This window comes from Mercenaria mercenaria, chromosome 12 (assembly GCF_021730395.1).
Source record: "Mercenaria mercenaria strain notata chromosome 12, MADL_Memer_1, whole genome shotgun sequence".
NCBI classification, from domain to species: Eukaryota; Metazoa; Mollusca; class Bivalvia; order Venerida; family Veneridae; genus Mercenaria; species Mercenaria mercenaria.
In genome coordinates this window covers 73259583-73287432 of record NC_069372.1, presented here as the reverse complement: position 1 = coordinate 73287432, position 27850 = coordinate 73259583, and the positions used below count along the sequence as shown (strand labels likewise).

Sequence of the window (27850 nt, the reverse complement as noted above, 5' to 3'; positions counted from 1 at the left end):
ATATTTCGTTATATCTTACTTATCTCTATTACAGAAAAGATCATTTTCGTTTATTTTTCGTATCGTCGTATACAGGTTTCAAGTCCAAAATACGAAAGCCATGGGGTGTTCCTCTTCAAAATCTGAAACCACACCAAAACCGAAAATAGAAGACAGTGGTTCTACTACCAGCATCATTAAGATATCAAACGACGAAATGGAGAAAGCCTACACAACTGTTGAGGATGATGACGATGTCAACCCTGGTGAACTGGAAATATTTCGGAAGAAATCTAAACAGTTTTTGAAAGGCTCAGTGGAGAGCATTGTAAAAAAGGACATATTTATTATTAAGAAGGAATCACAGCTCCAAGACATCGCAAAAAAATTGAAAATCGTGGGAAATCTGTGTGATGTTCTTGAAAACAAAACAAAACAGAGTCGTATGGAACAGTATCAAATGCAAGTAGTAGATTGGCTTTGTGAAATTAAACTGGACGAGCTATGCTGCCGGACAATCAGTAACTTTTCGAAATACAGGGAAAAACATCCGGATGTATTTGAAGATGGTTCTGTTGTCATTGAGATAGTGAATTCATGCCTCACTGTTCTTTGGTCCTATTGTGAGATATCACAAACCTTTGCAGTCAAGATTGCAAGGAAGAAAGATGTTCTCGAATTCGTAAAGAATATGCTTCAAGAAAATCACAAAAATATGGTGAGTAGTTGCGCTTACACTCGTTTTATAAATAAGGACTTGGATATAACTCTGTTTACGGCATCCAATGTTGTCTGTAGGTATTTATATTAGTGCTGATGCAATTAGTCATGATCACTGAATAATATTATCGTTTGTACAGCATAAATTTCTTTTCGCGACATTTCAGTCTAGACCAATTTCTTAGTGATTTTACCTCCCCAGAGCAGCAACATCTCTGCAACATATTTGAGTTGGTATCGCATCAGAGAAATTACACAATAATTATATGAATGGTAAAACAAGTGCGGCTCTATCCTCAATATTCAGTACACTATAGTCTCTCTCATCTCATTTTGGACCTCAACTTTGATCTGACATGACGTAACGAAATGAGATCAAAGGACATAAAACATGTTTATGTGAACTAAAAATGTCATTCGCGTGAATTTCAAGGATTTTTGCATAAATCATCTGATTTTCCCGTGCGGCTGAATTTCATTTTCTCTATGGGAACTCGCTGTTGTTTATTGCTGGTCGCCATTGCCAAAGACTTTCTATTTTAGAGATTTACGGGAAATTTCACGTGTTATGTTATGAAAATCACATGCAGTCCTCGGGGATGGTTAACACTTATTTTTCTTACACTCATTTTTCTTTCCACAAAAGAGGTTTTTGAATACAAACAACAGGCCAGGAGAAAAGCTGGAACAGGACCTACTTAGCACTAAAGAATCCTGCATTATTTATTGTTACACATTTTGTTAATCCTAATTCTTCTAATCCCAAAATCCTACAAATTGATGTCCATTTCAATGAATATTTTCCAAGTCAGAATTTTCACACATAAATCCATCACCCGAAAGCTTATCCAGTCAATCAGCGACAGTGTCTCGAAGAATTTCACGTAGACAACCGAAATACCCTCAAAGGACTCAATGCCTCGGGGATAAGAAATTATCGTTAACATTGCAGACAAAATATTAAATAAACCAAGCTTATACGCTAACCTGGATCAGTAAATCTTTTTCCAATATATTGCATCATTTTTCATAAAATTTGAAGAAGAATCCGATATATAATAACTTTTTAACTAAATGCACTTCTGACATGTAATATGGTCCTAAATCCGACGATGTCATGTAGAGGAAGTAACTCTTGTTAAAATTCAATTCAGACACTAAGAATAAATTATGTGGTCATTATTAGTTGCACTGCTTGTTGGTGACAGGATACGGGATATACGATTTCGAGACAGCGTATATCACGTATCCTGTCACCAACAAGCTGTGCAACGATTTTATCTTGCCGACTATCCTTTACTTCCATGATATAATCAACACATTTTGTAAATTAACAAAGCTACTTTTAGTGCAGACTGGAATCCTGCAATTATCTTTTTTGTTTATAGTTGATTATTACCAGTATAAATAGCTCAATGAACTGTATTTTGACTGAATCACACAACACAAAAGCTCGTTTATCCAGGTTATGAACTGGTTTTGATCAGAAACACAAAAAACTTTCTGTTTCATCCTTTCGAAAATCATAAGATTTCACAATGTCAGAAATGTCTTGAAATGTCGGTTTTCATCCCGTTTCCTGTTAAATCCTTTATCTTGCACGTAGATGAAATGATCCTACAACAAACTGCTGAGTAACAAATATGCTAATTCCTTTTAACTGAAAACAAGATTTCAATGACCGTGTCTCCCATACATAGTTATCGTTCTTCTATTTCCGCTTCTCGCTAGTTTCACGAGCCTAAACTAGATAGGAGAATGAAAACGGCAAGAAAACACTAAATGTACTCTCGGAAAAAATATCTATAGCTGGGTCCATTATAATCTGACTTAATTTAATTACGCCAGCGATGCGGCAGCCATTTTGTTTTAATCAAATTTCATATCGGAAAATTACCTAGCAGGATATGGAATATATCCTGTCTCCACGTGACTCTACTGACCAATAGAAATGCAAGAAATTTGTAGAAAGCGAGATAAATGGTCATATGGTCCATTGCCAAAATATTTTTTTTTTTATTTTTCAATTTCTGCAGTATGAAATGAATCAAGTTTTGTAATTTTAGTATACGCTCAGAGCAATTTCTTGCTGAAAAGATAACAAAATCGAACTATGACAAACGACTTCAACCAATGATATAAAAATCGCAAAAATACTCCTAAATGTCTCAAGTTTTCAAATGAACGAAAATAATGAAGAAAGAAAATGATAACAAACACAGACAAAAACGTCTTTTTAAAGCGTACACTTAACCTACCCCTGCATTCTTATATATGATATATTCACTCGTTTTATAAAAACACACTTTTTTGTTACTTTGAAGGTGGTCAATCACATCTGATCAACATTTTATTACATGTTTTCACATATTCTGTTAGAGATTTATTTAAGGAACAAGAAGAGTCATTACATAGAGTTAGATCCCTATTGGAAATGCATGTTTTATCATTTTTTTATGAAATTTTGTAATTACCTTTAACATAAGAATATATAAAATCTTTACTAATTCTTATAATTTCAATATAGTTTTAAGTTTTACATTTGCATTTGATAAATATTGCAATATTTCAACTATCTGAAACAAAAGGCAAGTTTTAAAACAGCATGTAGCTTCAGAATTAATCCATTTTCAATCTAACTTGGTTGCGCAACCGAGATAGACAAAGGGATGTAATAATAATGCATTTTCAATTGATTTTGGCAAAATATGTAATTGTCAATGCAAATCTTTGACAACTTTAATACAATTGTGCTAATCTTCATATTATTCCTAAGGCAAAATAAGTTAACTAAATTTACACTTATGCTAAAATAATGCTACCGGTATCTTGGTTGGGCAACCGGGATAGGAAAATCAGATTTTATAAATACTTTAATAGAGAATCAGATGTGTAATAAAATATTATTGTACACAAATAAGTGTAAATGATCAGTTGATTAAATTTTGAACTAATCCATTAGTTGACCAAGATCTGATTAACCACCTTTAAATGGTGCGAGGCAGTAAAATAAATAAAATTATAGCACTGCATGATGGGGTATTTTTGAATGTTATTAAGAACACAGTGTTAAATTTCCAAATATTTTTTAACATACATGTATTATGCAATACGCTTTGATCTATTTTCATTATAATGTTATTCTTAAACCAGTACTGCTACAAACACCTTGGTCAGAAGCTTTCAAAATAAAGAGATTTCAATTACATTGTTTTCCCGTAAATCGATATATACCAATATAATTATATATTTGATCACTAATTTTCAAATTTAACGATTATATTTTACCATGCCAAAGTTAAAATGTGAATTTGTATTGTGTGGTTTACGGTTCTACAGCTGTTGAATACATTATTTTATCTCTGACAAGAATGACAAAATTGGCACTGAAGAAACCACAAATGAAGTGAATGAAAGTACACTGTCCTATCAAGATCCAGATGGTGATGAAAATGCAGAGGACGATGGAGACGAAAGATCTACAGATGTTGAGGAAACTGTTGAATACAATGAAGAAACAGATGATTATGAAGATGTTGAAGATTATGAGCAAATTGAAGGCGATGAAGATATTGAAGAAGACGAACAAGTTGAAGACAATGAAGATTTTGAAGACGATGAACATTCTGAAGGCGATGAAGATTTTGAAAACGATAAACAAGTTGAAGGTAATGAAGATTTTGAAGACGATGGACAGGTTGAAGAGGATGAAAATGTTGAAGACGAAGAACAAGTTGAAGGTGATGAAGAAGTTGAAAGCGATGAGAATGACGATACAGAAGCTTCATGTTACGACAAAATGATTAAAAACTGCCAGCTCTTATTATATCACATTTCTTTATATGAGGATAACGTTGCTCGACTTCGAAATCTCAAACTGCTTCCTGTTCTTTCGCCGTACATGTCATCCGAGCAAAGCGATCTAATAGCACTGGTAACCGTGGCAAACATAGTCAATGAAAAGGAATGCAAGATTATTAACAAGGAGTGCGTGAAGTCGTTATTGCAAATTCTTGAGAATTGTTTGAATAGCAACACTGGAAAAGAAGGCGGATGGTCGGCGTATCAGTGCGGTTTAGGTAAGTTGAGAAATTTCTACACTTTTGGACTTTTCGGATATGACCTCAAAAACATAATATAGAAATTAACAAAACTTATCGCATACAGATTCCTACTTTGTTTTATAAATAGAATAGCTTATTTATTGATTCATCTCATTTCGTTTGTTATTTTGATAAATTTAATAGTTGTGGCAATTTAGATGAAAACATGTTTTTCTGGCATGTTGTTCTCCTCAACCCGGGGCTAGAGGGCGTGGACGATAGCTTACATTTCCACTATCGTCCATGAACAGGCTCAATCGAACCGAGCCTGCAACCACAACCTCCTCATTTATGCCGTGTCGGGAGAACTGTGGTTTACCACTTTTTCTATTCTGTTAATCCACCCTATTATAGTTTCAGGATTGGATAATTTGTTATTTATGAGAATACAAAAGGGTCTTGTTTTAAAAGTCCATACATCATATTTTATTCTTTATATATATATATCTCTATATATATAAAGAAAAAATAAATAACATTACATGAGTTACTTAATATTACTCATGTAATGTTATTTATTTTTTCTTTATATTTTACTTGATCCGGCACAGACGTTTATATTATATATGGCAAAGTGTCTAGTAGAACAAACGAGCGTGTATATTACACAGCAAGTCTACTAACCCAATAAGATTAGTTTCGATACTTCTTTTAATTATATACACGCCCGAATCGTACTACACATTCGTACTGGTTCAACATTTGCATATATTTATACTCAAATCTCTGTAATTATGTCTCACAAATCAGCAGTGACATTTTAGTCGTTTTTACTGACTGGGACCAGAGAAGCTATATTTCTCTCTCTGAAAGTTAACTGGATCTCGAGGTTACACTGAATCTAAAGAGATAGTTTGCATTTAGGGATATAATAAGATTCAGAACAGTTGACTTTCCCATACGTGAGATCCGCGAGGATACAAGTTCGCAATGTAAATTATTATATAAGTAGAGAGAATTTATACGAACTTATCACCACTACAATATACCAGACCAATTACGGCAAAGCGCCTAGCAGAACAAACGAGCGGGTATAATACACAGCAAGTCCACTTACCCAATAAGATTAGTTTCGATACTGCTTTATATACACGCCCGAATCGTACTACACATTCGTACTGGTTCAACATTTTTAACATTAACATATAACCTGTGGGTTTTCCTATTTCTATTTTAAATCTTTTTATCTTTATTTTTACATGATCTAACCGTAAATTCCTTATTCTTGATGCGGGTATCACATCGTTTCAAACTTTATGAAGGAAGTGTTTTCATGTAACCAGTATGATCAAAATATATTTATAGATAATCAAGACTATGTTCAATAAGATTTGTTAAATTAATACATAGTCTAACGATATCAAAGATTATAGCTGAAATACAACTACATTGTTTACGCATATTTCTGATAAGTTGTAAGCTAAATGTTAAAAGCATTTGTCCCATTGATATGATATAAAAGCTAACAAAATGAGACAAAGAAATTATTTCTAAAAAGATCAGTATGCTCGAGAATAATAATATGAATTGTTTCGAAAAACCCATTAATTGCTATGTGATTTCGGTAACAAATTCAAAGAAAACATGATAAGTTGATATAATCGTTAAGTTTGGGGAACCAGAATGTCTTTAAAATGTATTGCCTCCTTTTAATTGAAAGTTTGAGCACTAGTACTTGAAATATTATATATTTTAGGTAGTTATCTAAAGGTACGTTTAGCCTCGATTTAAAAAAAAATCAAAATAATTGTATAACTGAACATTCCTTTTCGATGTTGATGTAATTTTATAGTGAACTGCATGGACGAACAGCTTAAATCATTATCAATGATTTACTATTTAGTCTCCTTGGAGGTATATATTTTCCAAATCTGCATCAAAGAAATGTAAAAGAATGCACAAAAATGAAACTGATGCAGGACATTAACGACGCGTTTGTTAAAACTGTGAAATGCTTATTAATGATAGGCTTGGGGTAACTGTTTTGCTATTATATTTAAAGTACAAGAAGCAATACCAGGCATATCATTTATTTATCTGTATCTATTCATGAGAGATAAAAATGAAAAGTGCACATCCTTTACGGCTCGAGCCTCGGCTTACGCAGAACTCCAATTGACTGGAAAAAGTTGAGTCTGATTAATCAATAATCATTAGAACGGCTGATTTTGACATCAATTCAATTGAGTAGATTTCATTAGACCAAATAAATCGGTAATAAGCTGTCAGCAGCTCACAGCAGGAGAAGGCGAACAACCGACAAGAACTCTTTCCATTCTGCGTAGCATCGGATAATTTGCACTCCAGGGCCTCGTACGAAGTGGGCACGACGACAGCAAAGCGACTCAATGCAGCGTAATACGCTTCACGGAAACACCAACCCGTCTTTCCTGTTGTGAATGGAGAAGAAATCCAACAAATACACGTCAACCGTGATCCAGAATGAAATGTTACAAGTGATGGCACTATGGATTTTGCGGATGGTAGCTAGTAACATTAGGGATGACGGGTTCTTCATCATCACGATGGACGGGACAACAGATGCATTAAACTACAAACAGGTTGTACTTGTAGGTTGTACTTGTACTCAGTCACGCGGACAGTAATTTAAATATTTAAATATGCGTGAAGATTTCATTGGATTTTATATTATATGGTTTCCTCAACAGATGCACAAAACTCTTATATCAATCATTGATGACACTTTGATTAGAATGAACATTCCTCTCAAAAAGTGCAGACGTCATTGCTATGACAGTGCTAGCAATATGTCATGGTCAAATATAGGAGTCGTGACGAACATCTCACTGAAGGAGCCAAGGCTATGGGCTGTGTACACACATTGTTGTGGACATGCGCTTAAACGGGTTGTCAAGGTTACAACACGTGGAAGTAAAGTGTTGATAAATTCACCAGACACAGTGCATGAGTTTCATAACTTGTGACGTATTCGCATAAGAAAGGGACAAATAAGTCTGACACCTGTATAAGGCAATAAACCCAGACACGTCTGGAATAAAAAATTGTATATCCCACAAGATAGACTTTGCGGGTTGCTGGCCGTAAGAGACAATGTTCTTCGGTCTTTGGGATTTGTGATATGAAATTTCCAAAGACTCAGAAATCCTTGCTAGAATGATCGGTATGAAAACCCATATGGCTACATTTAACGTCCTTTTCAGTATCTCGGTGGCGCAAAATATCTAAGCGATATCACCGTTAATGCGACCTATGAGTACCACCAGACGGCGATAAATGTACTACAAGGAACCTGACATGCATATCGTTTATCTACAACAGATTTGATAGAACTTCCTAATGACCGGGCTTTCCCGGAACATGTTATCATGTGAACAACGTTATCTGACGAAGATCATTGTGCATTTGATTAACTTCTACAAAGAGGACTTTGATAGAACTTCTCTAGTGACGCAGGTCGTGTCTTTGCGGACACTTGTTAGTAGCAAATGTGAAAACGCTGTATCAGTGACTGTAAGTTCTATTGTGCATTTGTTCAAGGGCATGAAACTGAACTTTATTGTGAGGTTCTCTGATATAGTGACTGCCCTTTAACACATTCTTGTGAAGCCTACTACAGAAACTACCAGCGCTCATTCTCCGTGCTTCGCAGACTGAGATCTTACCTGCGCAGTAACATGGGACAGGATCGCCTGAACTATCGCGGCGACAGTGTTAATCACTTATCTTCACCCCTGGTAAATGCAATGTACTGAGTGGTCATTGGAGGACTATGCCATTATTAAAAGGGGCTGTAACATACTACAGGACTTACACTAAAGGAATTGTGCATAGATAATTTTATTCCTTGCCTCATTCGCCCCAAGAGTTATTGCGATATTCTGACAGTAATAGTATTTTGTGAGTATATATATTTTGAAGAATAATTCTTTATTTTAAAATGTTTTAGCTCAGAAAAAAAACACATTTCTCTTAAATACTCTCAAGAAAATAAAAAACGCAAAATCTATTTATGCAAAATATTTCAGTCGTGCAATTTGTTTGTAAATATACTGAACAGCAAAAGAAAATATCCAGATGTATAACTGGGGTATTCTTTTAACAAAAAACTTAATTTTTTAAATTTGACTTGTTTTCTTCATACCACATTACACTTGAAGAACTTCACGTGTTAAATTTAAACAATCGATCAACCGTGAAGTCAGTAGTACCACGTTTTGTTTGAAATTCTGGCTATATCTTCTGTGCATCTTTGCATTGTAACATCCCAATAGGACGCTCGCGCTTAATTTGATTCAGTCGTGCCATGCAACCAGCAATATTTTTTTAAATTTTATGCTGTTTTTCGAGTGAGTCAATCATCAGTGTTTCCAATGACAATAAAATTTTACAAAGAAAATCGTTAATTACACGCGCACATGAATTTCGTGCAAAACGGCTATTCTGGGACTACTGAGTCATTTCAAATTGAAATACATGCAGTCATATGCACTGACCAATTTACTTGTCACATTGCAAAATGAACGAAAAGACTAAATTCGTAGCTATAATAAATGCCGCATTAGGCTTGATGCAAAGCAGATATTTGATGAATTTTGTAGTATATATGGACCTCAGGCCACAGGATGCGCGATTGTAAGTGAAAGATTTAACCAGTTGTACTGGCATATCAGAAGGCAGTGTGCAAACAATTCTGAAAAAGCGTTTGGACCTGAGAAAGGTTTGCGCTAGGTGGGTACCTAATTTGCTCACTGAGGAGCAAAAGAAACAAAGCCTTAAATGAACCCGGGAACTTTTGAAAACATACAAAGGCTGTGATAGTCGGGTTATTTCTAACTTGCTAACAGGTGACGAAACCTGGATGCACATGTTTGAGCCACAGAGAAGGGCTGATAATAAGCAATGGAAGCGAAAAGATCAAAAACGCCTGTATTGCCAAGAAAGCCATAAGTTTGAAAAAGATATTGTACGCAATGTTCTTCAATTCTAGTGCGTCAGTCGTTCAAGTACCTTGTCCATCTGGTCATAAAGTCACTTGACGATTCTACAAGAACTCTGTACAGAAGAAAGTGAAAGAGTTTTACAATAAGAAACGTCCAAGACAAGTATGGTCAGGAGTCCATCTTATTCACGACAACGCCTCCACTCACAAGTACGAGGTTGTCTTTTTTTTGGCTTCTGAAAATGATGAAAATGTAAACCATCCGCCTTATTCACCTTACCTGTGTTCCTGTGACTTCTTTTATTTCCAAGGCTTAAGAAAATGCTTTCTGGAAAGAAATAAAAGTCCAGAAGTTCCCTTGGCAGCGCCATTTATCAGTGTCTAAAACAGATACCAGAAGTAGACTATTTATCTGCTTTTCGCGATTGGGTAAAAAGGTTACAAAAATGTGTTTCGATAAAGGGGGAATACTTTGAAGGTTTTTAATAAAAAAATTTGATAAAACGTAGCACTTAAGAAATCCGACCCCAATGACAGAATATTTTGCAGGACCGTCATTTGTACTGCTAGGTGCGTTGTTGTAATTGGTTTAGTATATTGTGGTGGTGATTAGTTCGTATCAATTCTCTCTACTTATATAATAATGCGAACTTATATCCTCCTGAATCTCACTTATGGAAAAGTCAACTATTCTGAATTTAATTATATCTCTTAATGCAAACTATTTCTATACATTTATTGTATCCTATACACAGAAACCTGAAATAGAAATACTGTTGTAAATTCATATTCAATAGTTGCCCAAATTATATATTTTACCTAAACTCGTGTTTGCGTATTCTACACATGTGTGTGAAAATGAAATTTTGGACACGGTGATAGGGGTAAAACTATAAAAAAAAGGACTGGGTAAATTCATTTCGAAGATTGTTCAGCCTTTTGATAGGTGTTTGTCTGGTATGCATAGAAATATGCAGAAAGTATTAAGTGTAAGCCGGTGAGAATATTAATTTTGCAGTACAATCAACCCGGACCTTCACCTAGTAGTTTGTCACTCCTTTTTGCGCGTCTATGGTGAAAATCGCGAAAGAGGGAAAATTGCCCTTTGAATCAGAAACATTTACATGCTGTAGCTTCTGATTGCCTATGGATGACAAATGCCGTACAGCATCTTCGGCATTTTCAAATCGTTGTTTGTACAAGATACAAGCAATGAATCTTTGCTTTATTTTAGAATTACAATTCTAACACGATCCGCAGCAATTGCTAAAGACATATACCGATATCGTCTAAACATGAATCTACGATAAAATATAGCTGTTCCATTTCACCCTATGATTTTAACATGGTTGTTTCCGTTATATGGACTCTTTCAGTGCTAAGTAGTAGTAAAAAAAAGAACATCAAATTTCCTGAAACAAGCAATTTCTAACTGATGAATCTATTTGTTTCAATTTTTACAGTAAGAAAATGTTTCAGCCAGTCTAGACAGTACCGAGTTTCCAGTTCAATATCAGGGCATCCGTGTATTTTACAATTTCTGCGTTGTAGGCATCACATGTCAACTAGATTCTTCTATAACAATAAATAACTGATAATCCATGTTTCAATCTTTCAGACTCCAGTGTTTACGTAGGTTATATGCCGCAATGTTCTGATGTGTATATTGCAGTGTCATCATAAGTGACATGTACTATTCTTAGAAACTGCATAGACTACATAAACTTTGAATAAAGTATTACTTCTGATTTCTTTTATATTAGACCTGTTGTTGATAATAACATTTTCACAGCAGTTACTACTTAGTAATTCAATTAAATTTACTGAATATAGGAAAATTCCGTTATGCACATTTTCAAATCGTGGGGAGGTAGCATATGACAGCATATGGCTCGCCGAATGACGTATCGATCTTAAATATATTGCTGTAAAACTGCGAAGAATTTGCGCGGTTGTAGTCGAAATAATAAATATGTTCCAATAATTTTATCAGTTAATAAAATATAGGGACATATTTATTTTTTCTTAACTCAAAATACATTTTTTTACAATCATTAAAAACAAAATGACAACTTCACAGGATTTATTCAATGCACAATCTATATTGTCGTTTTAAAGCAAATTTCGTGTCACGGTGAAGCATTTTTGTCATGCTCTTGAAGTTTTATATGGTTTGAATGACATTATATGTCACCTTACAGTTACATAATATTGAATATAATGAAAACTGACAATACCACCCGAGACAAAGCAAACGTTTTAACATTTTGCGCATCCAAAATACATTGAAGGTCTGGGATGAAGGAATGATTTCACTATCATTTTCTTTATTGCTGTTTCCTGAATCGTGGTTTTGGGAGAAATTCTTATTAAAATATCCCGCGGTCAAACAAAGGAACACCATAGAAATGTTATAGACTGAGAGTGAGACATATGCAGATTTTCTATAGATAGCAAAACGCTCACTAGTACGTTGAGTTTTATGCGAATTTAGCCATACGCAGTCCTACATGCTATGAAAAGTATATACATGTTTGGAAAATAGAAGTGTTCTCTTATCCTTTGCAGCAGTTAGACGATTGGCCAGGAATGATCAAAACCATAAACTGCTGTTAGAAAATAATGTTCTGCCATTGATTGTTAAACTTGCTTCAGATGGCAAATCAGAAGAACAATTAGGTAAGTAACTCAACTCTACATTTAGCTACATACATTTGCCGAAGACATTTAGAACATGCGATAAATCATTTTAGCTCACCTGATCAAAATGACTTTGAGAGGTCTGCGACATTTATGCAAAGGATGTCGGTCGCAATTTCATAAGCAACTTGTCCTAATCACATACAATATTTTCTGTCGATTTTGGTTTGCTTTGTATCCGCTTCTGAATTTCGTTTAACATTTCGTCTTTTCATCACTCCTTAGTAAAACCCCAACAAGTTCAATTTTCAAATGTGTGTTTTGATATATCCGTCTAATTATATTTTCTCCGAATATATTATTTTTAGAGAAATTGTAAAGGATGATACATCTATTACTAGGATGAAACACGCATTGTGTGTATTAACCTCTGCAAAAAACCTAGGAATTATTGGATGCTTAAGCACTAATTCCTACTATTCCTGTATTTGTAGCATTTTCCGGAGCTGTTCCCTCAGTAATTACTATTTTCTTAACAAACTCGAAGCTTGAGATAAGAAAACTGTTTAAAAATTTTATCATCACATCATAAAATAAAACAACTAATAACCCAAGCTTGATTGGACGTGTTAAATAAGAAGACAGGAACGTTATTGAAGATATTTATTTATTTATTTATTTGTTGGGTTTAACGTCACACCGACACAATAGTAGGTCATATGGCGACTTTCCAGCTTTGAGGTGGAAGAAGACCCCAGGTGCCTCTCCGTGCATTATTTCATCACGAGTGGGCACCTGGGTAGAACCACTGACCTTCCGTAAGCCAGCTGGATGGCTTCCTCATATGAAGAATTCAACGCCCAGAGTGAGGCTCGAACCCACATCGATGAGGGGCAAGTGATTTGAAGTTGGCGACCTTATCCACTTGGCTACCGAGGCCCCTTATTGAAGAAACTTACAATACTTTTAGAAATGCAGAAAGAAAAAAAAACATATTCAATGCCTCTTGAAAAGTATATGAAGGAATATATATTGAATGGATACAGTGATAATGATAAGACTAAGGAACCCTGAGAGAAAGAGTTATAAGAATACCTTAAACTATATTTAAAATATATTCAACGTGCGTTTCTTATATACTTTTTCTCTAAGTGTAATATAAAGAGATGGTTAACAGACATTGATTCTATGACAACAACAAAATTAGTTTGCACATTTACTGAAATGCTTCATGAAATTTCAAATTAAATATCATATATAAAGATGAGAATTTTAAAAAATAGAAACATTATTAAATCTAAACTTGAACATATATCCAGCGATGAAATAAAAGAACAGGTGATTGATGAATAAGAAAATGTTATGGATCCTTATCTTTTAAATGAAGAACCATTTGAATGGAGTTGTAGTTGGTTAATACCAGATCAAGAAAGTACAAATAGGACAAAACGATGAAAAATAATAAGTTACGAAATAACTCTAAAGATGCAATTGCAACAGAATGTGGAACAACAAATGAAAAAAAAATATATAGAAGCACTTATGCAGCATCCAAAATCTTGCAATAAATTCGGGGTTAATAAAAATATGTTGTGAAGGTAAAAATCGAGCAAAATGTGGAATATCAAAAATTGGTTGAAAAGATAAAAAATTAGATATTTTCAATAAGAGAGTAAGTTTTGCTGAGAGATTTTTTTTCATATGAATATATATTATATATAGATGCCTGTGAGAGAAATTGAGGAATCTCCAAGAAGTAACTTTAAAGATATTGAAATTAGAACTTCAAACAGACTTGACCCAAGAAAACATATACTTTTTGATCATTAGACTCGTTTAACATTCTTAATTCTGAACTTAGAACTTTAAAAGGTATAGAAATAAAAGTTGTTTCAAAATAACATTTGCAAAATCTAGCCGGTCTAGCCGGTCTAGCCAGTCGTCTAGCTTGTCCATAACTATATATAAATCAAGTTATTTTCAATCAAGGCTTTATTTATGATTAATACGAATGAAAGAAAATTCACTTTACGTCAAGCATTTGATTAAATTATAAATATAATTGGTAACTGGATTTCAGAAGGTAGTGGATGGAGAATAGTCAGAAGATGCCCTTTAGATACAAAGATATAAATATAGTTCCTTGGCTAGTTCAAGTTATTTAGAAATACCAAGCCATTACAACATATAAAACAGGAATGATAAAATATAAAGAACGATAATAATGAATGTTTTAGATGGTTCCATTTAGCTTACAATTTTTGTTTTGAAAAAGACCCCAAAAGAGTTTCAAAATATAAAAAATACGTTGAAATACTTGACTACATTTGGGATCAAATTTCCTGTAACATTAAATCAAATACCTAAAAGGAAATCTCATTTAATATTTCTTGTCATGAAAGCAATTAAATAATTTCAAAATTTCAATATAAATAAAATGAGATATGTTATTAATTTATAAAGATAAACGCACTTTCACTCACTATGTCTGGATTAAAGACTTACAGATCCCCTCTCTAAATTCCAGTTTATTAAGTTCTGCCCATTGTTTTTTCGTTTAGGGCAAAGCCATTATTTTATCTGGTGACCATATGCCGCTTTTCATGAAATTGCACTTTGTGCGTCATTGAATGTTCCATGTGCACCGCCGTATGAATACATCTGCGGATGTCTCTAAATTATATCAAAGTACTTATAACATGTGTAAATGTTGAGTTCTGCTTAATCCGGGACTAGAGGGCGTGGACGGTAGCTGCCATCCCCACTACCGTCCATGAAGAGGCTCAATCAAACCGAGCCTGCAACAACATTTTTGTTTATGTCGTGTTGGACGAGCTGTGATTTTCCTGTTTTTTTGTTTTAATAGATCAATTTTTATGCAACAAAAAGTAAAATTTAGAAAAAAGAAGAAATTTATGTTATTCCTAACAATATGGAGAAACATACGACGTTAATGATAAATGATTTGGTTGTTATTAGTAGTTTTCAATATTTATGTTTCAATAATTCTATAACTTAGTAAAATATATTCCTGAATTTAAGTATACTTCACAGAAATTTGATAAAAATGAAATTGATCTGCTAAAAACAAAAGATGTTTACCCATATGATTACATGGATTCACTGGTAAAATTCAAAGTAATTACCCCCATCAAATGAATTTTATTCTATCTTAAATGAAACCCAAATATCCGACAGTGAGTATAGGCATGCTAAAAATATTTGAAACAAATTCAAAATAAAAACAATAAGTGAATACCATAAAACATATTTAAAAACTGATGTTTTGCTTAAAGCTGATGTTTTTCAACCTTTTAGGAAACTGTGCTTGGAATATTACAAACTTGACCCTTGCCATTCCTTTAGTTGTCCTGGGTTGGTTTGGGATACAATGTTAAAAATGACTGCAATTAGTCTAGACTTAGTATCAAATATTGCCAAAGGATTGATGGGAGTAATAAGTTACATAGCTTATCGTTACAACAAAGCAAATAACAGATACATGAAAGACTGAAATCCTTAATCAAAACATAAATTATCGAATAACCTTTATGGATGGGCCATGAATCGACCTTTGCCCCTCTGGAAACTTTAAAGGGATCACCGTAAAACAGTATCTTCGCTTATTGAACAGATCAGACAAACTTTATAATTGAATGTGATCTTGACTATCCAAAACAACTGCTTGAACTTCACTATGATTATCCTTAGCGCCTGAAAAGATACTCGTTGAAGATCAGTGGCTTTCAAAGTACAGCAAAACTATCAAAATAAGTTTGGAAAAAAAGTAATTTTCATAAGCGTATTCCAACTTTACTGAAAACATAAAACTATATTGTTCATAAGAGAAATCTTAAACTTTTTTCAGGAATTAGGCTTGAAAGTGACAAAAATACATAGAAATATAACTTTTGATGAAAGTCCTTGGTAAAAAGGCTTTATTTATTTAATATCCAAAAAGATCTCAAAAGATCCGTTGGATATTCATCCTTGTTCTTTTGAAATGGACTTTTTGCGCAGGTGGTCGAGGGACGAATAACACATAACTGATATTTTTTCTTGCATATCGTATAAAGAATAGATAAAGCAAATAGAAATACTTTCAATGTAGAACTCTTTCTTATAGTACAGTATGTACAAAAAGCGCGTGAAATTAACGTCCGTAAGCAGAAGTGACGTCATGACGTTTCAGTGACGCACAATAACAAAGTTCCGCTTTAATTTCAACGTTTGTAGCGTAACGGTATGTTCTTACCGTAAAATAACGAATTTTGAATCGAGAAATACCTTTATATGCAGTAGAAAACTCAATGTCAATATCGTTTTGTTTATGCCTCGTCACAAAACGTACGATGTCCTACGGTTTATAAAAATCATACGAGCCACCAATTTAGGTCCTTGTCTCTGTACAGTCGTACGTCTGTCACAGTAACTACAGACCTGTATGATCTTTAGAGGATGCATCGTAGGTTGAGATATTTATTTTTTGTAATACACAATAGGTATTAAAATTGTATTACGTAATACCTTTATATGTGCTCAGTAGATAAATGCTCAATGTCAATATCTGTTTTTGTCTTATGCCTCGGTCACAAAACCGTACGATGTCCGTACGGTTTTAAAAAATCGTACGCGTCCACCAATTTTAGAGTCCTTACAGTCTCTGTACAATCGTAGCGTCTGGTCACAGTACCTACGGACCCTGTATGATCTTTAGAGGATGCAATCGTAGGTTATCCGCACGGACATCGCAGACAAGTCGTGCGGAGCTCGCAAGGAGCCCGGTCGTACCTCGTACGGTGCACGTGGGTTCGTTTGGTGTCCGCACTGTGTCGGTACGACAAGAACAAATCAGTTCGGCGACGTCTGAAAAAATTTCCATTTTCAATCGTAGGATATTCTACTGCTGTTGCAGCAGTGCTATGGGTATTATGTCATTTTTGGCACGGGCCTGGTGCAGCGCGAGCCGCAAGTGCATCAATCTGAGACGATGTGGCTCCATTCTGTACCACGCCTCGATAGAACTTGGTGGAACTTAAAATATATTCCTGTTTTTTACCACCTTCAATCACCAAGAAAGTCGTACGGAGTCCGTACGGAGATCGTAACGCCCTTCGAACCCCGTGAGGACATCGCATGTTGTCCGCAAGGTGTCCGCAAGCCTCGCAGTTTTCCGAATCCGCATGGACACCGTGCGATGCCAGTACGAGCCCTTCCAGGGCCCGTACTGGGCTTTTGCGAGCTGTTTCCGACTTCGAAATAATCTATGAGCTCGCAGAGAACTCGGGATCTCGATGAAACATTTTCACCAAGTTTCTGAGTCCTGTACGAGTTCATGAAATCCGTACGGCGCTCGTACGAGTAAACGATGTCCGTATGGACGGCGTACGAGTTTTCCAAAATTCGACTGTAAACCTACTCGTACGGAGCTCGTAGCGATCTTGTGACCGGGGTATAATATCTGAAATGCTTCAAATTGCCCTATTTATTATCAGATGATTGAAATGATAGAATTGCTTGCGTGACTTGGATAGAGAAAACGACCGTTAGTTATCGGTCAGTTCTTATTTGTTTTAATTTATGAATTGTAAGTACATCTGTATATAGAATAGTCTTTTCAAGAAAATTGATCTAAAAGGTAGAATAACAGCAAACTTTTAATTAAGTCATGAGTCATCTTCCACCTGTCAACTTTTGTCATTAGTTTTCACGGTCTGGTATAATGATTTTTATCTCTCCTTTCTTCATGTGCATTGTTTTTGTACGTATCTTGGTAGGATATGGTAGTGTGTAACTTCACTATAAATTCCATATCTATCGTTGTTCTTGAAATTGTTTTGTTGAGCTCATTGAAGTCATGTAATAATTTCTATCTTTTATTTTATCAATAAAGTTACTAAAACTTGATGTTAGGAATGGTTCCTTTCTGATGGGTTGAACTAGTAGGTTATTTTTTTGGAAAGAACTGAATATAGATTTTTTGTTCATTCATAAAAAATTCAAAATGTGGTAACACTTAAATTTAAGAATTTGTTTAATTGGTGGAATCATTATTATTCAGAAGGCGCCACAGCTCTGCGGTATTTGGCATTTAACAAAAAAGCCAAGAAGAAAATTGTGAACGATCAGACACTCGGAGTGGTAGAAACTTTGAAAGAGTTATGCAAATTAGATAACGACAAGATCAAGGAAGAAAGCTATGGAGCCTTATGGACTTTAAGGAGTGATCTTGAGAAGAGTCCGGTCAAGGAATATAGAAATATAGGTATGGGTCATTGATATATAAAAGTGAACTAAGTGCTATTTTGCCAGCCGCATATTAATACAAAAATGTATATTTTAATAAATCAAATAGCATAGCATTTTATGACGAAAAATCCCAACTGCCTGTGGCGGGATTCGAACCCGGTGTAATAGCCCAGTTCCCCCCTCCACCCCGAGTTTTTCCCACCATTCATATAAACCCCCCGCCACCGGGGAACCAACCGGTTAATTTTTTCTACCTAGATGGTTTCTTCCTCCCGTCATTATTATACAAACAAGGCAGTCTGAAAGACAGCTACATCCCCCGTCGCTGTCATGGATAATGAAAGGATTGATGGTACTGGGAGGAAGAATGGACGAGTTTCACGGACGTCCTGCAAAGAGTTTAAGAGATACAGAGCGGACACAAAATGGAAGGCTAAAACCTTTGACCTTGAGTTGTGACCCTGACCTAGAGTCAACATGGCTGACTCATGCATTCTGCATATCGTCATGATGAGGTGATCATTTGACCCACGTTTCATGAAAATACTTTAAGGGGTTTAGGAGATACAGAGCGGACACAAAAATAAAAGGCTCAAACATTCGACCTTCAGTTCTGACCTTGACCCGATATGACTGACTCATAAGTTCTGCACATCATCTTAATAAGGTGATCATTTGACCCAAGTTTCATGAAAATCCTTCAAGCCTGAAGGGGTTTAAGTTATATGAACGGACACAATTGTTACGGACGGACGGAAGGACGGACGGAGACCATTCCTATAATCCCCCACCCCCGACACTCGTGGCGGGGGATTAAAAAGGGAAAAATCATAGCAGTTGGTTTTTCTCCCTCTGGTTATCATCCGCCCCCCCCCCCTCCACAGTTAGATTTTCCTCTTAATTTCTTTGTGCGCAAAAATGAGAAAAAACTAACCTATTGATTTTTTCTCCCCCCTGTTTAGTATTTTCACCCTAGTTAAAGGGAGAAAAAACTTACCAGTTGTTTTTTTATCCCCCCTCCTCATGGTAATATACCCTCCCCCCCCCCCAGTTCAAAAATGGAGAAAAAAACAATCAGTTGTTTTTTTCTCTCCCCCAACCCCTCCTCTTTGTTATATACATTTCTCCCCTTTTTAACACAAAAGTTATGCTAGCTGTAACAATGTCATCAGGCAGACTGATAAACAGAAATGGTGAACTAAGGGCAACATGTTAGCACTAGAAATACCAGTGGATAAAGAACCAACTTGTCAGTTTCTTCCTCCTTCCCTCTATTATTGTTCAGGTATATTGTCATATACATACTTAGGGAGAAAGTACAAACTAGTCAGTTACATTCCCCTTTGCCGTCTATTTTTCAAGTATGCAGATATATACAAACTAGGGAAGAAATAACTAACTAGTCAGTTTCTTCCCCCGTCAAAATTTATTATTCAGATATGCAGATTCATACACACTAGGGGTGAAAGAACCAACTAGCTAGTTTCTTCCACCCTTCACTGTGTATTTTCAGACATGCAGATACATACATACAAAGTGGGAAAGAACCAATTAGTCAGTTTCTTCCCACTTCACCGTGTATTATTCAGACATGCTGATACATACATTCTAGGAGGAAAGAACCAGCTAGTCTGTTTCTTCCCCCTTTATGTACCGTGTATTATTCAGACATGTAGATGCATGCACACGGGGGGGGGGGGGGGGGGGGGGGCGGGGGAGGAACCCACCTGTCAGTTTCTTCCCCTTCCCTGTGTATTATTCAGATATGAATATACATACATACCAGGGGGGAAGATTTAAAACCAACTAAAAGTTTCCTTCCCCTTCTTTGTGTATAATTCATACATACATACATAACTACGTGGGAAAGAACCAACTAGACTGTTTCTTCCCCCTTCACTGTATATTATTCAGACATGCAGATACATGCACACGTAGAGAGAACCAACTAGTCAGTCTCTACCCCCTTCACTGTGTATTATTCAGACATGCAGATACATACTAGGAGGGGAAGAATTAGAACCAACTAGACATTTTCTTCCCTCTTCTCCATGTATTATTCAGACATGCAGATACATGCACACTAGAGGGGTGAAAGAACCAACTAGTCTGTTTCTTCCCCCTACGCTGTGTATTATTTAGACATGCAGATATGCACACTAGGGTGGAAATATTTAGAACCAACTAGACATTTTCGTCCCTCTTCACCATGTATTATTCAGACATGCAGATACATACATACTAGGAGTGAATATTTGGAACCAACTAGACATTTTCTTCCCTCTTCACCATGCATTATTCAAACATGCAGATACATGCACACTACGGTGGAAAGAACCCCCTTCACCTTTCACTAATATTCAGACATGCATATGCGCACTGGGGGTGGGGGTAGAACCAACTTGTCAGTTTCTTCCCACTTTAATGTATATTATTCAGACATGCTGATACTACATACTAGGGAAAAGAACCTAGTCAGTTTATCCCCTTCACTGTCTATTATCATTCAAGTATGTAGATATATACATACTAGGGACGGGGGCGAATAACAAACTAGTCAATTTTTCCCCTTTCATCATCTATTATTCAGACATGCAGATACATAATTACATATTAGGAGAGAAAGAACATACAAGTCAGTTTCTTCCCCCTTCATTGTGTATTATTGAGACATACAGATACATGCACACTAGGGGTGAAAGAACCAACTGGTCAGTTTCTTTCCCCTTCAGTGTATATTATTATTCAGGTATATAGATATATCATACTAGGAGGGAAAGAACCAACTAGTCAGTTTCTTTCCCCTTCACCCTGTATTATTTTTCTGGTATATAAATATATTCATACTATAGGGGAGGGCGGGGGGGGCAACATATACAATGTACATATACAAAACATATACAAAACATTCTAAGAAAGGTAAAAGTGTTGGACCACAAGTTCATATAACATTAGTAGTTCGGTCCGTCCCCGAAGGTATATTTCTGGTATGTAGATTGTAGATGTATTCATACTAGTGGGGGGGGGGGGGGCCGGACTGTATTATTTTTCTGGTATATAAATACATTCCTACTATGGGGGAAAAAGAACCATCATGTCAGTTTCTTACCGCTTCACCCTGTATTATTTTTCTGGTATGTAGATTGTAGATGTATTCATACTAGTGTGTGTATGTGTTGGGGGGGGGGGGGGGGGGGAAGAACCAACTGGTCAGTTTTTTTCCCCTTCAGCGTGTTTTTTGTTTCCTGGTATATTAATATATTCCTACTATGAAGGAAAGAACCATCACGTCAATTTCTTACCCCTTCACCCTGTATTATTTTTCTGGTATGTAGATATATTCATATTAGGGGCGAAAGAACCATCTAGTCAGTTTCTTACCCCCTCACCCTGTATTATTTTTGTGGTATGTAGATGTATTCATATTAGGGGGAAAGAACCAACTAGTCAGGTTCTTCCCCCTTCACACTGTATTATTTTTCTGGTATATAGATATATTCATACTAGTGTGTGTGTGTGGGGAGGGGGGGGTGGGAGGGGGGAGAACCATCTAGTCAGTTGCTTCCCCCTTCACCCTGTTTTTTGTGGTATGTAGATGTATTCATACTAGGGAGGAAATTCTATAAAAATCAAGTAGCACTTCCGAGCTAGTCGGATAAATGCGACAGAACAAATCGTTTTTCCCCAGTAATCGTGGATTTTTCATGGCTTATGTAAGCCTAGTTCTGATTTTATTTCATTGTTGGCCTATACTTAACATTTTGGGAACATTTTCAAGGATATGTTTTGCATTTTTGATTTTTTGGTAGTTATACCGGTTTTCTCATGGAAATTGTTCGTTAAATGTTATTAACGTAATTCGGACTTAGTGCTCAAAGTGAAAAGTTGTTAAAGACTCTTCTGTGACAAGGTAATGCACAACCTGATTTGTATAAACATGGGACTTACAAACGCTGTAAAATGTTCGAGCATAGCCTTTTGCGACCACCATTTATTTAAATCTTCAAACGTATTTTTGCAAGAGGCTATACCGTATTTTTCTGACACACACTGTATGTTTAGTATTCAACCCTTTTACAGCTAATCACTACGCACTCGTGATTTAATCATTACGCATCCTAACTTCTGTCCTTAATTCATTAACTGATAAAATATAGGAATAGATTAATAATGTTTTAATCAAAGTAATAATTGTAATACATGTAATCACCACAGATCTGCCATACATACATTTTTGAGAGACTGTTTTGTAAATACCTGGCTATTAGTCTTGGTGTTTATGCTTTATGAAATTTTGAATAATTGATAGACAGTATTATGATTGTATAGATATGTACATTTAAAACTTCTTTGGGTAGGTAACTGTAAATTTGGCTGATTATGTTTGTAGCGAAAGATCTTGAGAAAAGTAAGTCCTGTAAAGCAGCATCAGATGGAACTCATATCATGATTTCCTATCAGTGGGATGACCAAGAGCTTGTAAAAGATGTAAAAAAGAGACTGACTAAGGCGGGCTACAAGGTTTGAAATTACAAAAAGTTTATTTTATCCGAAAATGAATATAGGCTTTCCACGTGAAGACCTGAATTAGTAACAAAAATCAAAAATGAGACAGCAAAATATTTAAGAAGAACATTCTTTTACCTTTAAAATCTGAAAATTGAAGAATATCATGTATTTTTTAAGTCCTTAATGCTTATCACTTACTAAATATCATACATCAGTTTCTAACGATTGTTCTGAAAAAAAAAACCAACCTTTGGTTTCGTCACAGGCCTTTTATCTAGACACCACTATTTTTTCATGATGGTGCTTTGGAATTTCCGTTGCCGTGACAATTTATTTGTAAAATGTAGTGGAATTTGATTTGCCTTAGATAACATAAGAAAAACAATGATTTTTTATGTTTTTATGTAATAATTATATCATGTCACTAATTCATCTTTTCTCATAGAACGGCCCATATACATTTGATATATAACAGAAATTTGAAACAGAAATAAGCAAATGGTGAACCAGTATGAATGTGTAGCATACCTCGGGGGATATAAAAAGCAGCATCGAAACTAAAGTCATTTGGTTATTGGACTTGCTGTGGAGCACGTGTTTGCTCGTTTGTACTGCTATGTGCTTTGCCTTAATTGGTATGTAGATTGTTGTGATGACTGGTTCGTATAAAGTCTGTCTACCTATATATATAGGTAGACAGAATATATATTATGTCACGTTACATTTATATACACTGATGAGCCGATGGGCGTAACTAGTTTGTATTTTATTTTTTGTAATTAAATACTGTTTGAAAGGCATGTGAAATCGTTTGATTTACTTAATTTATAGACTTCCGTCTTGTGTCGAGTAACTGTTACTGACAACCTTTTACCTTGTTTATTGAGCCAAAACATTGTGCCAATAACATAAGGTCGTATCTGTTACTTACGACCGAGTTTTTGGTAGGTTTTAGAAACATCTACTAAGAAAATGTCGTATCTGCCATTTACAACCTCTGAAGACTGCATATTATTCATTTTGGATACAATAGTATAGAAAATAGGAAGCAAGTAGCTCTTTTGTTTTTGGTTCGTTGTGTTTAACGCCGCAACGACACAATTATAGGTCATAGAGAAAGACTCCATGTGTCCCTCTTTGCATTATTTCATCTCGAGCACGGAGTAGGCACCTGGGTAGAAGCACCGACCTTCCTTTAGTCAGCTTGGTGACTTCCTCACATGAAGAATTAAACGTCCTGAGTGAAGCTTGAACCAACATCGGTAAGGGCTAGTGATATGAAGTCAGCGACCTTAACCACTCGGTCACGGAGGCCCCTCGTAAGTAGCAGATACGACCTTTCATTATTGACAACTGTTCAAAGGGGTGTAAATAACTTCTTAAATATCATCAGCTCAGTCGGTTCTTTAAGAATTTAAAAGCTTGCGCTATGATGTTACAATACAGATGCGAACAGTTTCGGTTAGAAATCTGTGAAACAAAAGATTTAGTGTTTTCCTGTTTGATGAAAAGTATTACTTTTCACTTACGACCTTTTGAATCTGGGACGTAGATATAATAAAAAAATAAGTTGCAAATTTTATTAGTAAGAATTATAAGACAGTGAAGTGTCAATACTAACAAAGGATGAAGTACACATGAGGGCTGTGATCACCCCAGATTTTCATAGCCTGCTTGAAAAGTTTTGGTACTTGGTCAAACAAGGAAATATAAATGGCGTTATTCTGCAAAGCGACAGTGTTTTCTGACAAAATTATCGTAAAAACGTTTCCACTAAATACAGGGGATGATAACACAAGACAGAGATAAACTCAACAAATAATAAAACAAATTACCCGTTAGACATTCTGACAATTTATCATGAAGATCAGAAATAAAATATGGTCTTTTGAGTGTTAACAAGGTTTTTCCTAGTGACCTAGTTTTTACATAGATAATCAATATTCAAACTTGTCATTGATTTCGTAGAGACGGACATTCTGACAAAGGTTTATGAACTAGAAAATGTGGCATCTACAGTGTTTTGTCTATGATTTAACCTAGTGACCTAGTTTTTGACTTCAGGTAAACCAGTTTACCAATTTTGGAATTGACAAAGATTACATAGAGCCAGACATCCTGAAAAAGATTTATAATGATCAGATGGAAACTGTAGCATTTTGAGTGTTAACAAAACATTTTATGATATGACCTAGTGACCTACTTAATGTCCGAGGTAACCAAGTCTAGAACGTGATAGAGATTTTAAAGAGACAAGTATTCTTACAATATTTTCTGATTGTAAAGAACGTTAAAAATGATTCTCCTATGATTTGTCCTATTAACCTAGTTTAAGACCCCGGTAACTTTGTTTACGATTAAAAACCTGTAAAGAGTTTTGATGATCAAATAGAAAATATAACCTCTACAGTGTTGTTGTATGATTTGACCCAGTGATCTAGCTAAGACCGTTATGTAACACACTTTTGACCTTAACCTAGATTTCAAAGAGACAAACATTCTGACAATCTTTCCTGAAGATTAAGTAGAAAATGTGGCATCTAGTGTTAGCAATGTTTTTCTACAATTGTATCTAGTGACCTAGTTGAATTATTCAGGTAACTCAGCTATGAACTTGACTTAGACTTCATAGTGACAAACATTATGACAAAGATTATGATGATCAAATAGCCAATATTGCCTCAAGAGTGTTGAAAAGGTTTAGCTATTATTTGACTTAGTGACCAAGTGATCTAGATTAAAATCCTGGGTAGCTTAGTATTTAACTTGACCTAATCTTCATAGAGATAAACATTCCGCTTTTTTATGAAGATTAAATAGAAAAAGTGGCCTCTAAAGAATTAACAAGGTATTTACAAAGTGACCTAGTTTTTATACAGCTTCAAACTTTTTGTTTGATTTTGTTTGCATAAATATTTGACAGATATTTACAAAGATCAAGTAGCAGATGCAACCTTTTTTTCTATGATTTGACCTACAGACCTAGATTTTGACCTCAGGTATCCCAAGTTTGAACTTGGCCATTATTTTATAGAGAGAAACATTCTGACAATGTTTATAAAGAAAGGCGAGGTAGAAAATGTGATATTTTAAAGTGTTAAAGTTAAATTGTTAACGACGACGACTGACGACGGACACACTTTATGTTCGGATGAGCTAAAATTAGGTCAAATGCTAACAGCCAAATACCCATCCCAAACCCCCAGAAAATCATTCAGGAGTATAACAAGAGCACCACAATGCGGAGCAATATACGCCCGAAGGTATGAATTTGACCCCTAAGTGTGACATTGACTTTGAAGCGATCCATCCGAAACATACGCTCTGCACGTCGTCTCGATGTGGTGAACATTCGTGCCAAGTTTCATTAAAATCCTTCAAGCAGTTCAAGAGTTACATGACGGACACGAAACAAAGTCATATGACCTTTGACCCCTAAGTGTTACCTTGACCTTGAAGCGAGCCATCCAAAACATGCCCTTGCACGTTGTCTCAATGTGGTGAATATTTGTGTCAAGTTTCTTCGGAATCCTCAAAAGGGTTCAAGAGTTACTGAGAGGACACGAAATTGCTAACGGACAGACAGATGGAACGGACAGATGGACGGACCGGAAACGGAGGACGTACAACAGACAAAACGGAACACACCGGCAGTCACTAACATATTTGAAAAAAAATACTAACGTCTCTTCGGGCGTATAAAAGTAGATTCATTTAGATTTAACAAGAGCTATCTTATGACAGCGCACTTGACTTGGCTTTTGTCAAAGAGATTTTCGAAACAAATCTTTAATCTACATATGAAAAACCAGTCGTGCCGTATGTTGGCAATGTTTATGTGACCAATGCTTGGCAGAGGGTCACCTAATGATTAGGTCACATCATATTCGGACTTTAAGCAATGTTTCAAGAAATGTTATAATAGTTCCAAACTTAACATGCATTTACAGCGATAAGCATTCTGACTAGGTTTCATGTATATCAGGCTTCTTAACAAAAGTTTCAAAGCCTCGTCTTAGTGACCTAATTTTTTACCTCGAATGATAAAGTGTTTTTAAAAATCAAGTCTTTTGAGTGTTAAAACTTTTCTTTAAATTAACCTGAGTTTCTACTAGTAGTTTCTTAGTACAAACTTGGCCTAGTTTCATAAAGACAATATCTCTGATACGATTTAAAGGAATTAAGTAGTTAATGTGGCTTTTGGAGTGTTTACAAGGTTTTTCAATTCAGCCTAGTGGCTTAGCTTTTAATCAAAGATTACCTAGTTTTAAACTTTTCCTAGTCCAGACTTAATAAAGTTAAACATAACGCCAATGTTATATGTAGATCAGCAAGAAAATGTACTCTCTAGTGTGTTTGTCGATGTAGCCCCATCGGCAATTATTTGTTTGGGTTCATGATTGTCCGTCTGGCCGAATAGATAACTGCAAAATATTTATAAATATCCTAGATATTTATTATCATATACTGATATAGCAACGTCACTAAATACATCAATGTCAAGATATCAAGTGCCATGAGACTACATCAAATATTATACATAAGGTTAAAATACATGCATATATGATAATTACGTAATGAGTCAAGGCTTTGTGTACAGATTACAGGTAAACAGGTAAGCATATGAAAACTAGCTTATGTTTGAACCATATTACTAACTTAAACTCTGAAATGATACTTTATGGTTAACAGAATGTAACAAAAGTATAACTAACCTGCAAAATATTTA

At 35.3% G+C, this 27850-nt stretch overlaps 1 protein-coding gene across 2 annotated transcripts in view; it reads left to right on the top strand.

The window, feature by feature from the left end:
• The window catches only part of LOC128547449 (uncharacterized), a 49172-nt gene that overhangs the window by 10205 nt on the left and 11117 nt on the right, over positions 1–27850 (top strand). The window contains exons 2-6 of one of the 2 annotated variants that reach the window (XM_053520327.1): positions 76–697; positions 4070–4778; positions 12292–12402; positions 18425–18628; positions 23003–23133. In XM_053520327.1, the coding sequence (XP_053376302.1) occupies positions 101–697; positions 4070–4778; positions 12292–12402; positions 18425–18628; positions 23003–23133 (1752 nt within the window). In that variant the 5' untranslated portion in view covers positions 76–100. The remainder of the gene's footprint in view (positions 1–75; positions 698–4069; positions 4779–12291; positions 12403–18424; positions 18629–23002; positions 23134–27850) is intronic. The other variant, XR_008366561.1, reaches the window with a different exon arrangement.